This window comes from Anser anser (genome assembly GCF_964211835.1).
Source record: "Anser anser genome assembly, chromosome: 16".
In the NCBI taxonomy this organism is placed as follows: domain Eukaryota; kingdom Metazoa; phylum Chordata; class Aves; order Anseriformes; family Anatidae; genus Anser; species Anser anser.
Genome location: NC_139737.1, coordinates 15,567,463 through 15,579,462, shown reverse-complemented (window position 1 = coordinate 15,579,462; position 12,000 = coordinate 15,567,463). Strand labels below are relative to the sequence as shown.

Sequence of the window (12,000 nt, the reverse complement as noted above, 5' to 3'; positions counted from 1 at the left end):
CAGGGCCAGAGATGGTGAGCGAAGGATGCTCCAGCCAGGGCCATGCACTTCGGCAGCCAGCACTGGGACAGGACAGCCTCCCTCCCTCCGTGGGCTTCAGGCCTGCCATGAAGAAATCCCCCCACGAAGCCACAGAGCTCTTCCACTGGCCATCTACGAGCTCCCACTCCACAAACTCATGGTGGAGGTGGCCCTAACATCATCCGGCTTCCAGCCCCAAGACAGAAGGCACAAATGTGGCCATGCTTTGTGGCAGGAGCGGCCCCACAGAGCAGGCTGGCAGCTTTTGCAGCCTGAGGGCTGCTGGAGGAGCTGTGCACCGCCCCAGAGAGCTCCTGAGAAACACAGCCAGGATCCAGGGAGGAAAGCTGCAAGTCCAGGCCCTGGAGAGAGCAGCCCTGGGGCCTCAGCATTCCCATCCTGCCCCACCAGGTCAGTCCTGATACACAGCCAGGCCGGGCCGAGCCTGCTGGCAGGAGCCCAGCGCAGGCACGCGGCGCAGCCTGGCTGCCGTGACACCAGCCTTCGTAACTCTGGAGCTGGGCACATCGAGGTGGACACCTGAGACTAAGTGCAAAGGAAAGCAGGCTGGCAGCGTGGACACCTGCCAAAGGCAAGCCATTCCCTCTGGCTGTTTTGAAAATCTCACTTGAAGGGAGCACTCCCAGGAGCCCAGCAGGGGCATGGCCCCGGGCAGCAGCGGAAGGGAAGGACAGCACGTCCTGAGGGTGCACAGCAGCCCTCTGGGCAAGGCTGGGGGCATCAGGCCAGGAGCCATTTACTGGCTCAGCAACAGATCTGGCTAATATCCACACCGAAGCCTTATTAGAAGGGGATTAGAGAGGGCCACAAGAACACCATGAAAACAATTAGTGACCATTATTAATATCTGGCAGCTTTGTGGGTGACCACGGAGAGGCAGTGAGCTGCAGGTATCTGGAACGCAGAGCTACAGGAGTGAGGAATGAGCTCAGTGTGCAGAGGAGGTGGGGCAGTGATGCCCAAACTGCAGTGACTCCAGCTGGTCCCTGCCCGCAGAGCAGGCTGGCTGGCAGGTTGGCTACACTCAGAGGGACTGATGGAGGGTAGCACTATGGGCAGTAAATGATGCCCTGGCACCTACAAAGACCTTGGCTGGCATAGCCGAAATACTAGGTTAACTTCATGGGCAAGAGCTACAGGGACAGGATCCAAAGGTGGGCATGGGCAGAGGGTTGGTCATGCATTCAAGGACATCTCCAGCTACATGACATGTCCTAGAGGCTTTAGCCTCCCAGCAGGAGGGGGGAGGTTGGACCTGCATGACCCTTACTTATCCCTCTTTGCACTCAGACTCCCTGCAGAACCAGCTGGCACGCTCTGGACACATGCACTCCCACCCCATCCTTGTACTGGGATCCTACACTTCCTTGAACCTCACAGTGACACCCTGGGGATGTCCTGAGATGCAGAAAGCCCCACCACCCCAGCCCCAACTCCAGCCCTACCTCTGCCTGCCATGCCAGAGTGGAGGCGGAGAGCGCAGAGGTTCTCCCAGCTCCCAGCACGGCTATTGTCTCACCGTCATCATCCACCACCTTGAAATCCAGGTCCTCGTTGTATTTCCTCCTCTTCACCTGCCGGCCAGAGCGGCGTTTCTGTGTATGGGATGAAAGAGGCGGTCACGGGGGAGATGGGCAGCCCAGGTACCCCCTTGCCTGGTGCGGGGATGGGAACTGGAGGAGAGAAAGCCCCATGGCTGCCTGATCTCCATTTCCCCCCCTGTGCTGCTGGGGTGGAGGTGGTGGGACAAACAGGCCACCATCAGATGTAAGCCCCTGCACTGCTGCAGAGGTAGAGCAGCTTCCATCACTGCTGTGCCAAGGCCTCTGTCAGTGCTTTGGAACAGAGCATGACCTGCACAGCTCTGCGGGCCCCAAGGCCAAAGGCAGAGGAGCCCTGCAGGGCCACGCAGCTCCTGCGGTGCCCATCAGCCTCCCTGGGCTGTCCCGGGAAAGGGGCGCTGCAAGAAGACACAGCGGACAAGGCCGCCTCCTGGTGCCCAGCTCTTCTCCCACTAGGATGCAGGCAGGATTTCCCCAGCCAGCAGCCAGCCATACCTGGCTGTCAGCCGACTCCACAGACTCCTCTGGGCTCTGCACGGACGGGCTCAGGAGATCCTGATCCAACTCCAAAGTGTCCACTGGGATCTCATTTTTCCTCTTCCCTTTCTTCTTCTTCTCCACGGGGGTAGGCCCCTGCTCCTTGCTGCCAGGACAGACTGACAGTTAGACCGTGCTCCTTGCTACCAGGACAGGCTGGCAACCGGGCACTGCTCTGGGGATCCTGGGGGAGAGCCAGCAACCAGCCGTGCTGGGCTCTGCTCCGGGCCCTTCTTCCCACCTTGTCACACAAATGTCAGCACAAGGCTCCTGGGCCTCCCTCAGCACAGGGCGAGCCCTTCCTCACACCACCAAGTCTCCACGTGACGGCAGAGCACGGAGCCTCTGCGCCTCTGCACAAGCTGGGAGGCCAAGGCAGGTACCCACGTCCTGCTCAGGTGCAAGGATGACCTCCCCACCGCCAAGCAAGGTCTTTACCACTCAGCCCCAACAAGCCAGGGCAACGAGGTGCCTCCTCCGAGCTCTCATCACACGACCTGTGCTGCTGACGGTTGGAAATCCTTTTCAGCAGGCGACCCACGTCCTGGCACACGAGAGCCAGACCTACCCCAGCCCAGGGAGACCCAGCCACCCCCGGGGTGGGATGCATGTGTGCTGCAGCACCCTGCCAGACCCTGCCAGGCTTCCAGGCAGATGTTGCTCCAGCTCGTGGCTTGTCTCCCGGAGCCACAGCACCAAGCCCCGCCTGAGACGGCAGCAGAGCGAACGCTGGCCTGTGCCTGGAGCCTGAGGGCATCACAGACACAGGAGTAACACAAGTCCCAGACAACCGGCTGTGAAACGGGTCACCACGGTGTCACCACGGCTCCCCTCGGACACACAGGAAGGCTCTGCCACATCAGGCAACTGCCCTCAGCGCTCAAGCCACAGGCCAGGCCGAGGCACAGCCACGGAGGGGACGTGGGCCCCGCTCCCAATGAGTCCCAACACCTCCCTGCAGACACAACGTGCCAACAAGGGTCACTGCCCCAGGCCACCCGGCCACCCCCAGGCACCCGGCATGCCCCAGCCAGAGCCACAGCCAGCCTGTGGCAGGGAATGTGCCCAGGAAGCGCCGGGGTCAGAAACGCTCACTCCCAACACCACACCCGTCCTTACCCGCTGCAGCAAACACTGCTAAGGGCAACATTTCAAAGAGCTGGTGCCTGCCCCCGGGCTGAGCGAGGAGCCCGGGGAGCGGAGCTTCCCTTCCGCGCTCACCGTCAGCCCTGCGGTTCATCCCCTCCACTTCCAGGGCTTGCACAGCCGCAGAGGAACAGTTGGTTTCAAAACCATGCCTAGGTCTCAGCCCCCTTTCACGAGACAATCACTGCTTGTCTCGGACTCGCAGAAGCCAAGCAGTTAAAACTCTGCTGTTCAGGCCAAGAACGACCTGGCCGTGTAGCAGCGATTCAATTAGAGGCCCTGAAAGTGCACTGAGAGTATTGCTTCCACCGAGCAATAACTCCCAAGATATTGATTTGTAAGTCACAATTAACAACTGCTTCATTCATGAGCCAGTAGTTGGCTATGATTAGAAACAATTTAGAAGAAATTATGCCACCATTATCTGCCACTTAGAGGACTCCCAGCAATCATTCCATTTGCACGGAGCACCCACCCCGCCTGCTGCTTGCCTGCCGTGAGCCTCTCCTGCCACCCAGCCCCACGTCCCCGGCCCTCCCCGCGGCTGGCAGCAGGCTCCTCCGCAACGCCGGCGGCTGTCTGCACCCAGCGGCTCCTACTGCGGGTGGCTTTGCCGGCTGTTGAACCCAAGGCCAAGGCAACCATCCAAGGAAAGGCTCGACAAGGGGTTGCGGAGGGGCAACGTTGCCAGGAGGAGCTGAGGACCGGGCAGGAGCGGACCTCGCTCCTCCTGGAGGGTGCAGATGGGTGGGAGGAGGCACCCTCAGCTCAGGCTCAGCTGGGAAAGAGGAAGCACAGAGCTTTGTGGCACCCCCACAGTCCTGCACACAGTTTCTTGTGGCTGGACGATGTGTTACCGAGTTACTTCAGTTGGGATTTTTTTGCGCTGAGCAACCTCTTCGCCAAGGCTTCTCACATTGTCCCCAGGCACCTCACCCGGCCCTGGCACACGCAGGTCCCCCTTGGCCCTCCCCTGCCCCCAGGCCCTGACTTGCCTTTTGCAGCAGGGACCGGGGCCCCCGGGTCTGCAGCTAGGGCCACCCCCCCACCCCTAGCCAACCAGTTTGGTGCCCCAGTGGGCAGGTCACGCTGTCACGGTCTGCTCCAAGCACTGTGAAAGCACGGGTGGCAGCCAAGGGACCTCCCAGGTGGCAACAAGCTCCTGGACAGCAACCGTGAGTGCCTCCAGGAGCCCAGGCCTCCAAGGTCTGCTCTTCCCCACACTTCGCCTGCATTGGCTTTTCTGAAAGCTCCCACTGCAGGGGTGGACGCGTGTGAACTGCCCACACGGCAGTTTCTTACCGGTGGAGCGGAGGCGGCATTGGGATGCCAGCTGCATCCCTCCTCCCTGGCAAAGGTAGAAGCAAGCTGCCTTCAGGGCCTGCGGTTCAGCCTCCTGCCGGGCAAGGCCACAGCAGCCCCGTGCGCCGGGCACGAGGCCAGGCTGGGCTCAAGGCCAAGCCGGGGGCTCTGGAAGAGCCACGGGAAGGGGTGACCACACAGCCTGCCTGGCCACAGGCCGTACGGGCCAGACAGAAATCCTGCTTTTTGGGAGCAGGGAGGGGTAAGAGCAGGCGCTGACCCTGCAGGGGTGGCACAGCCACGTGTTGCTCCGGGACTGAGCCTGCAGTTCGCGCTTGCCAGGAATCCTTCAGGTGCCCGGCGCTGCCTTTGCACGTGCCTCATCCTTCCCTTCCTTGCCCGCAGCCCCTCTCCTTCCCCCTCTGCTCCAGCCCAGCTCCCCCCAGGGACAAAGCGCCCAGCTCCGTCCCTGCCAAGCTCCCCAGTGTGGGAGCTTCGCTGCCCCGTACCAGCACACACGGAGCAGCACTAGCAGGAGCCCCGGGCACAACTGTCCCAGTGCAGGCTCTGTGGCCCTGGCCTCTCTGGGATCCTGCCGCCAGCGAGCCCCAAAGGAGACGGACCCCCTGGGGCAGGGGCAGACGTGGGGCTTGTGCCACTCTGCACACAGGCAGCCGCAGGGGGGGAGGCGGGTGGGTGGATTCAGCCCGTTCTGGTGACCATTTCCAAAAAAGTTCCTTCGAGAAGCTCTACCAAACTGACGTTTTCCAACAAAGAACGGTTTTGCTGAAAAATTCCCAGCTGGATCCTGTACTAGTCACATTCACGATACAAATACATTCGTCCTATGGGTTATTTACAGCACAGGAGGCCGGCCCAGCTCCAATCGATAGGCCTGCTTTTTACAGGACTCTCCAAAACATTTATTCTTGCCAGTCCACAACAGTAAATCAAGCGATGCTGGTGCTGTTGACACCTGCTCTGCTATCTGCATACATTCCCAATTAAGAAGAAATTGGAGCTAAGAAATCAGAGCTCCTTTTCTGGCCAATCAGCCCGTTAATTAATAGGATGAGGAATTACCAGAGGCTGTGGCATTCAGCTGCGCAGTACGAGCGAGCCCTTAGGCCTGCCAGCTGCAGCTCTGCTACGAGCCTGCAGCTGCAGCCGGGGGCCAGCTCCTGTCTCCCCAGCAGGCAGGCAGCAGCCGCTGGGCTTCTCCCCCTGCCCCCAGACACAGCACCGCGGCTGCACAGCAGGGACGGGTCCCAGACCCGTGGGAGGGAGAGGGGACGGTTTGTGCTCCACCATCCTCCCACAGCTGACCCGACGGCCTCTGGGCTGCATGGGGAGCGCAGCGACCCTGCCCTTGCTGACAAGGTAAGGTGAGGTTGGCTCTCACTCACATATCCTCTTCCCGGGCCCCAAAACAGATGCAACAGGCCCTCTGTCACACAGCGCCTTGCTGTGCTTCTGAGATACCTCCCTAAGGTCTTCCTGTCCTCCAGGACACTTGGCACAAAGGCCAGGCCAAGGGGAGGCCAAGACTCTTCTGCTGGACAGGGCACCGCTGACCCTGTGGTCTCACGGGGTCTCATCCCCAGAACAGCACCTGCCCGACCTGTCTCTGCGTGGCCAGAGAGCTCACCTGGCCTCCAGACCCGTGCGTCCCTCGGCAGAAGGAGCCCACACGCCCCGCACGAGCTGCCATACGGCGGCTGAGCCCCAGCTGCACCGGCACAGAGACAAGGTCACGCCAGCACCCACCTGCTCTTCTTGGGTCTTGCTCTGGACGCAGGCTCAGAGCCGCTCTTCTTGTCTTTAGGTTCCTTAGGGGCTTTGGGTTCCCGAGGTTTCCGGGGCTTCTTGGCCACCTCCCTCTGTTTGGGCTCCTTCTGCTTCTTGGGCTCCTTGGCCTTTTTAGGCTCTTTTGGTTCTTTAGGCTCTCTTCTCCTCTTTGGTTTCACCTCCACAGCTGCTTTTTCTCCCCCTTCCTGTTCTCCCTGATCCTTTTTCTTCCGTTTCTTTTTCACCCCCGTGCCTACGCCCCCAGTGTCCTGCATCCCGTTCTGGGCACTTGGCCGCTTCTGGGGAGCTCCGTTGGGCTCCTCCTCGGGGCACTGGCGCTGGCTGCCCACGTCCGCGGCCGTCACCTGGTGGGGCACCTCGTCCTGCTCCTCGCTGCTGGCAAAGGGGTCCTGCGCCTTGCACTCCCAGGTGTCCGAGGCATCCGACATTGGGGAGCGACTCAGCACTTTTAAGCTCGACAGCTGCAGAGAGAACAGAAACGCGGTGTGTGAAGCAAACGCCACATAGAGAAACAGCAGGCGTTTGCAGAGGCTGCTGGAATACAGCCCCAGCCAGGCTCCACGTGCTGGGAGTGTGAGCCACGTCCCTTGATATACAGGGGACCCTTGCTGAGGCCTAACGGCCACCCCATGCAGACACGGTTCAAAGGGCAGGACCCTCTGTCTCTGCCTGACAGAGGCTGCCTGGTCCCCCCTGGCCCACAGAGGTGCAGGGACAAGGCGGCTGGCACCTCTCCTCTGCCCCCAAGCACAGCCCCAGCTTTGGTCGCACCCTCCAGCACCTTACTCTGCCGAGACCCCGAGTGACCCCCGTGCTCAGGCCGCCTCCTGCCCCTCGCCCCGAGCTCGGACAGGAGCGCGGGGTTAGCGCGGTGCCTCTCCCAGGGGCTGCTCGGTACCTGGGCCCCCCAGCCCCGAACAGCAGAGCTGCTCTCCCTGTTCTTCCTCCATTTCCTACACGTTTTCCAGCAGCGACACCAGCTCCTCTTGAGCACCTGGAACGGTGGGGCTGGTACGGGGCAGCCCAAGGAAGGGAAGGCTTCACTCCTCCTAACAAGGGCTGAGCTGAGAACAGCATGCTGCCACGGCCATCCCCCGCCCAGGGCTTTGCACCGGGATGGCAGATCAGCACTGACCAAATCCAGCAGCGCAGCCTGGGTTGGGAAGCTGCTTGTCCACGTGGCGTTCGGTGGCCGTCCTGTCCCACCACGTGGGGGCCTTTCCTCGGGGAGAGGCTGCTCCAGAGGGCACGGCCAGCCCCCTGCTCCCCGGCCAAGGCTCATACCAGTGGGTACGCAGACTTCTTGTGAAAACTAAAACGCGGTGGGTGGTAACAGCTTTTTGCCGTAAGACACAGAAGCGCCTTATTTCTCCCCCAAGGGCCGATCCCGCTGCGTCTCGCGGCCGCTGTGTGCCAGGGGCAGAGCCTGGAAGCCGTGGGCTGGGCTCTCCTGGCACCCCGAGCCCTGCCCGCCCCGTGCCAGCACGGCTGTTCCCCTTCACCAGCCGCTTCCCTGGGCTGAAGGCGAGGGGCTGGCCCTGGGACTCCCAGCGTCATTCGGCTCCTCAGATACTGCAGAGCTGCCTGAGCATGTAAATATTTATGTCCTACGGGCTGAGGACTCGATCCCATTCATGGAGGTCCAAGCGCAGGGCACTCTGCACAATCCCCTTTCTAATTGGAATTAGACAGAAGCCTTACGCGGAACAGCCCGCGTTCGGTGCCGGCTGGGCAGGCTGCGCTGGCCTTTCCGTCCACGCGCGGCTGCCCCCGGTGCCCTGCCCTGATCCTGCTGCCGGGCTGCTCCAGCGAGCTGGCCGCAGAGTGCCACTGCCCACGTGGACAGAGTGCCCCCAGGCAACTGAGAGGAACCCATTTCGTGCAGGCAGAAAAACAGCACTGCAGATGCCGCCTCCGAGCCCATGGGCTAAGCAACAGGGTCAGCCCCAGCCGCAGCCTTTGTGTTTCTCAGATCTTGCTAGCTGCTCGAGCACGGGATCAGCTGGAACAATTTACTGGATCAGCTAAAAAGCTTGCAGACCCCCACAAGGCTGGATCTCCTTTTGCTTCTACGCTGCACTGCAGTCAAGTGCAGATACCAGGCAAAAAGCAAACCTTCAGCATCCTAGCATGGCAGGAGTATGACCCACTCCTTCCTGGCCCCAGCTTGTAGCTCGAGTCTCACAAGGCGCTGCTGGCTTGCAGGCAGACCTCCCAAGAGGAACAGGGCTGCAGACAGCAATTTTGGTGCCATCCGGCAGCAGCGACGCCATCCCCTGCTCACCGCCGGGGCTGCAGCAGGCACGGTGCCGAGCACCTGGAGCAGCTCGGTCCCAGACAGCCCGTCCCGGGGGGCACTGAGGCACGGCAGCCAGCCACGGGAAGGGGGTCCCTCTCGTCGTGTGCACCAGCTCATCCCAGAAAATCAGTGCTCCCCGCTGCCTGCCCGGACAGCTGGGAGACTTGCACGCTGGCTGCGGGCTTCTTCCGCAGCGGCCGGCACCTCTCCTGGCACTGAGCAGAAGCCCTGGAGATGAGCACACATGCTCCAGGCCAGGGGAACGTGGGCACACCCACAACAGCAAACGCTCTTGCTTCTGGCAGCCCCAGCAGACATGATTGCTGCAGGCAGAGCTGCATGGACCGTGCTGCTGCTGTGGTCATGTCCTGCCAGGCAGATGCAGCCTCTGGACAGGAGAGGGACTGATGTCAGCATTCAGAAGGGAGCACCCAAACTGGCTGACGGTTTCCACCACTGCATGCTGGCCAATGTCTCCAGAGGTCCCTCCGGCCCTGCTGAAAGCCAGGATCTGCAGCTCTGACCCAGGCTGTGGGGCCTCAGCAGGTCCTGCTCCTGGCATCGTCCGCGAGCCCCAGGGCCTCGGGCCACACCTCACATGTGGGCTGAGAAAGCTGGCAGCAGAGCAGGCCTCCAGCCGTGACCTACTTCGTGGGTCCGGTCTGTGCTTGCGCTGTGCTGCTTCAGCAGATCAGACCAGGCTCTTGGGTGACTGCTCGCAAAGACATCCCCGCCTGCCACAAACAGTGCTGCAATAGGAAGCTGAGTGCTGTCAGAAATTCTGTGACATCGCAAGCACACCACAGGACCTCTCCTCTCCTCCTGTAACGCCGCTGGGCAGCCAGCAGCCCCTTCGCCTCCGAGCGAGCCCACTGCAGCGGGGCTGCAGCCCCCCCGAGGCAGCGCTGCAGCAGGCTCCAGGTCCAGCAAAGCCAGCGCTCGCCTCGGGACACCCTGTGGGCATCAGCTGCCAAAGCCTGCCGGGATGGGTCAAAGCTGAGTTTTGGGACAAGTCAGCAGCGCTTGCCTGCAGCTAGAAGAGCCCGAAGCTGCCCTGCCATGAAAGGGACGTCGAACACCAGCGTGTGGGACTGAACAGCTCCTGGCTCACACAGGCAGCAGCTGAAAAGGGGGTACCAAAATGAGGCACCTCCACACCGCCTGAGCAAGGACTGCCAGCCCCTGACGCCCTTTTGCACCTAATCCTAGCCCTAACCTGCTTGGTTTGTCCCGAGGACAGAAGGCTCCATGTCACGCTGCTACAAGCCTATGGCAAGCTCTTGCTGTCCACGTGGGACTGCGGTGCCAAGTACTCATTTGTGGTCGGCCTGGCGCACTGGGGAGAGCTAGGGACAGGCTTTTCCTACTTCCCCTTGATGAGGTTCAGTTTATCCTGGTTTCTCTTCAACACAAGTCAACAGGAAAAGCCTGGGAAAGCAGAGCAAATGTTATCTGTGCTCCTGCGTGGCTTCAAAGCACGTTTGCAGCTTGCCTACCACAGCCTTTGCAGTTCCCAAGAGCACGCTGTGACCGTGGGCTCCAACACACGTGGTGGCGTTCAGTACTACCGACTGATAAGATGCGGGGAAAAAAACACGCTCATTTTGTTTTGATCCTGCTGCCCTCCTAAGTGGCTTCTAGTTCCCAAGATGTGATTATAAAGAAGCATTTCCTCACCACCCTCTGCCCCATTCCCTGTTTTGTCATCCTCCACCACATCTTTCCTCTGCAGAGCTCTCTCTGCCCAGCGCAGGTGCCAAGGAACCCTCTCCTCGAACAGAAGCACAAGCTGCTCCACCTCTCAGACCACCTGCCTTACCCTTCTCCGTGCCTCTTCTAACCCCACTGGGCTTGGGGTGGCAGCAGGGAAGCACTCAGTATCAGAGGTACCACACAGCAGCAGGAGGATTTCTGCTCCGTTGTCTCTCCCTGTCCGAATCCTGAATGCGCCTCCGGGACGACCTGCAAGCAGAGGCCAAAGCCCCTTGCAGTGTTTCAGTCTCCTCCACGAGCGGGGCCAGCTGCAAAGGAACCCATACGGCCAGTACCCCTGTATGCGTTACTTAGCATATCTTAAGATTTTTCTACAACTCTTCCAACTCGGTTTCCATTTCAGCATCTCAGATAATCGCAGGCAGCAGGCACCGTACACCCGCCTTCCCTGTGACTTTGGGGAACGCGGACTGAGCAGCACCGGCAGGCACCAGCAGGTGCCTTCTCCCCATGCTGTGCTGTGAAAGCCAACACAGTCCTCCTGTTCTTTAGCCAGTCATTAATTCACAGGAATACCTCTGATCAGGACACCACTCATCTTCTTTAAAAGCATTTTGCGAGATGGTGTTAGGAGCTGCCGCTGGCGAACAGCTGTCTGCGAGTCCTTCTGGTCTTACCCTCATCTTTAAAACCCACAACAGATTGCGAGGGGGGACTTTTCTTCACAAAAGCTATCCTGACTAATCACCACCGTAGTATTTTCGCATATAAAGGCATTAAACTGAGCATTTATTACAGTTCCTAATGATTTACCCAACGCACAGGTAAATCTGTTGGTCTCTGATTTCCCAGAGGGGCCCCAGCTCCTTTCTGAAGCTGCACCACGTTTGCTGCACCCTCCCCTCCGCAGGCACGGCCCTGACAGGTGACGACTCCTAACCAGGGATTCCCAGCATCGCATCAGGCTCCTGTACAGTGACAGAGCAAACACCACCTAATCCTGCTGGCATGTGTTACTTTGCTCAAAAAAATCTTCATCCAACCCCTCGATTGAAGGGCAATTCTCGTGCACGCCTGCCATCAGGGATGGCTCTGGGTTCCTAGCAGAGCTGCTCTGCCAATGCCCTTTTTCCGCAAGCGCTCACTTGACACCTCAGTTGCTTATTTACCCTGTGGCTCCTCTTAAGGGCTTTTTAGTCTTGAGATATTTGAAAAAGAATTTATCAGATTTCATGCTTTCAGCAAGCTGTTCCTAAAAATATTTTTAGTCCTGCTTTGTTATGGGTTTATTTTAAATTCCCAATGTGCCCTTTTTCTCACAACTTTTTTAATTAAAGACGAACATATTTTTACATTGAACAGCCTCTTCTACTGTCTTCTGCACGTCTTACGATGTACCTGTGTAACCCTGCAAGTTTTGTTGTTTCTGAGGTGTTTTGGAGAGGAAGGGGGGAAGGAAAGAAGACTAAATCCAGGTATCGGTAGGCAATGCATACCTCCTCTGAGCCTCCCATACAATACCCAAGCAGCCTCCATACTCCTTGTATTATTTTTATCCTTAGAGCTTTTCCTTTGAATTGGCTCTCAACT

General features: G+C 59.6%; 1 protein-coding gene across 16 annotated transcripts in view; it reads right to left on the bottom strand.

Annotated features, from left to right (window-relative positions):
• CHD6 (chromodomain helicase DNA binding protein 6) overlaps positions 1–12,000 on the bottom strand; it is an 89,914-nt gene that overhangs the window by 43,989 nt on the left and 33,925 nt on the right. For 14 of the 16 annotated variants that reach the window (XM_083801291.1, XM_083801293.1, XM_083801305.1 and 11 more), the window contains 3 exons: positions 6,357–6,859; positions 2,100–2,247; positions 1,488–1,637 (listed from right to left, as the gene is read on the bottom strand). In XM_083801291.1, coding sequence (XP_083657417.1) covers positions 1,488–1,637; positions 2,100–2,247; positions 6,357–6,826 — 768 coding nt within the window. In that variant the 5' untranslated portion in view covers positions 6,827–6,859. Of the gene's footprint in view, positions 1–1,487; positions 1,638–2,099; positions 2,248–6,356; positions 6,860–10,516; positions 10,664–12,000 lie in introns of those variants that run through there. The other 2 variants (XM_083801294.1, XM_083801295.1) reach the window with 2 other exon arrangements.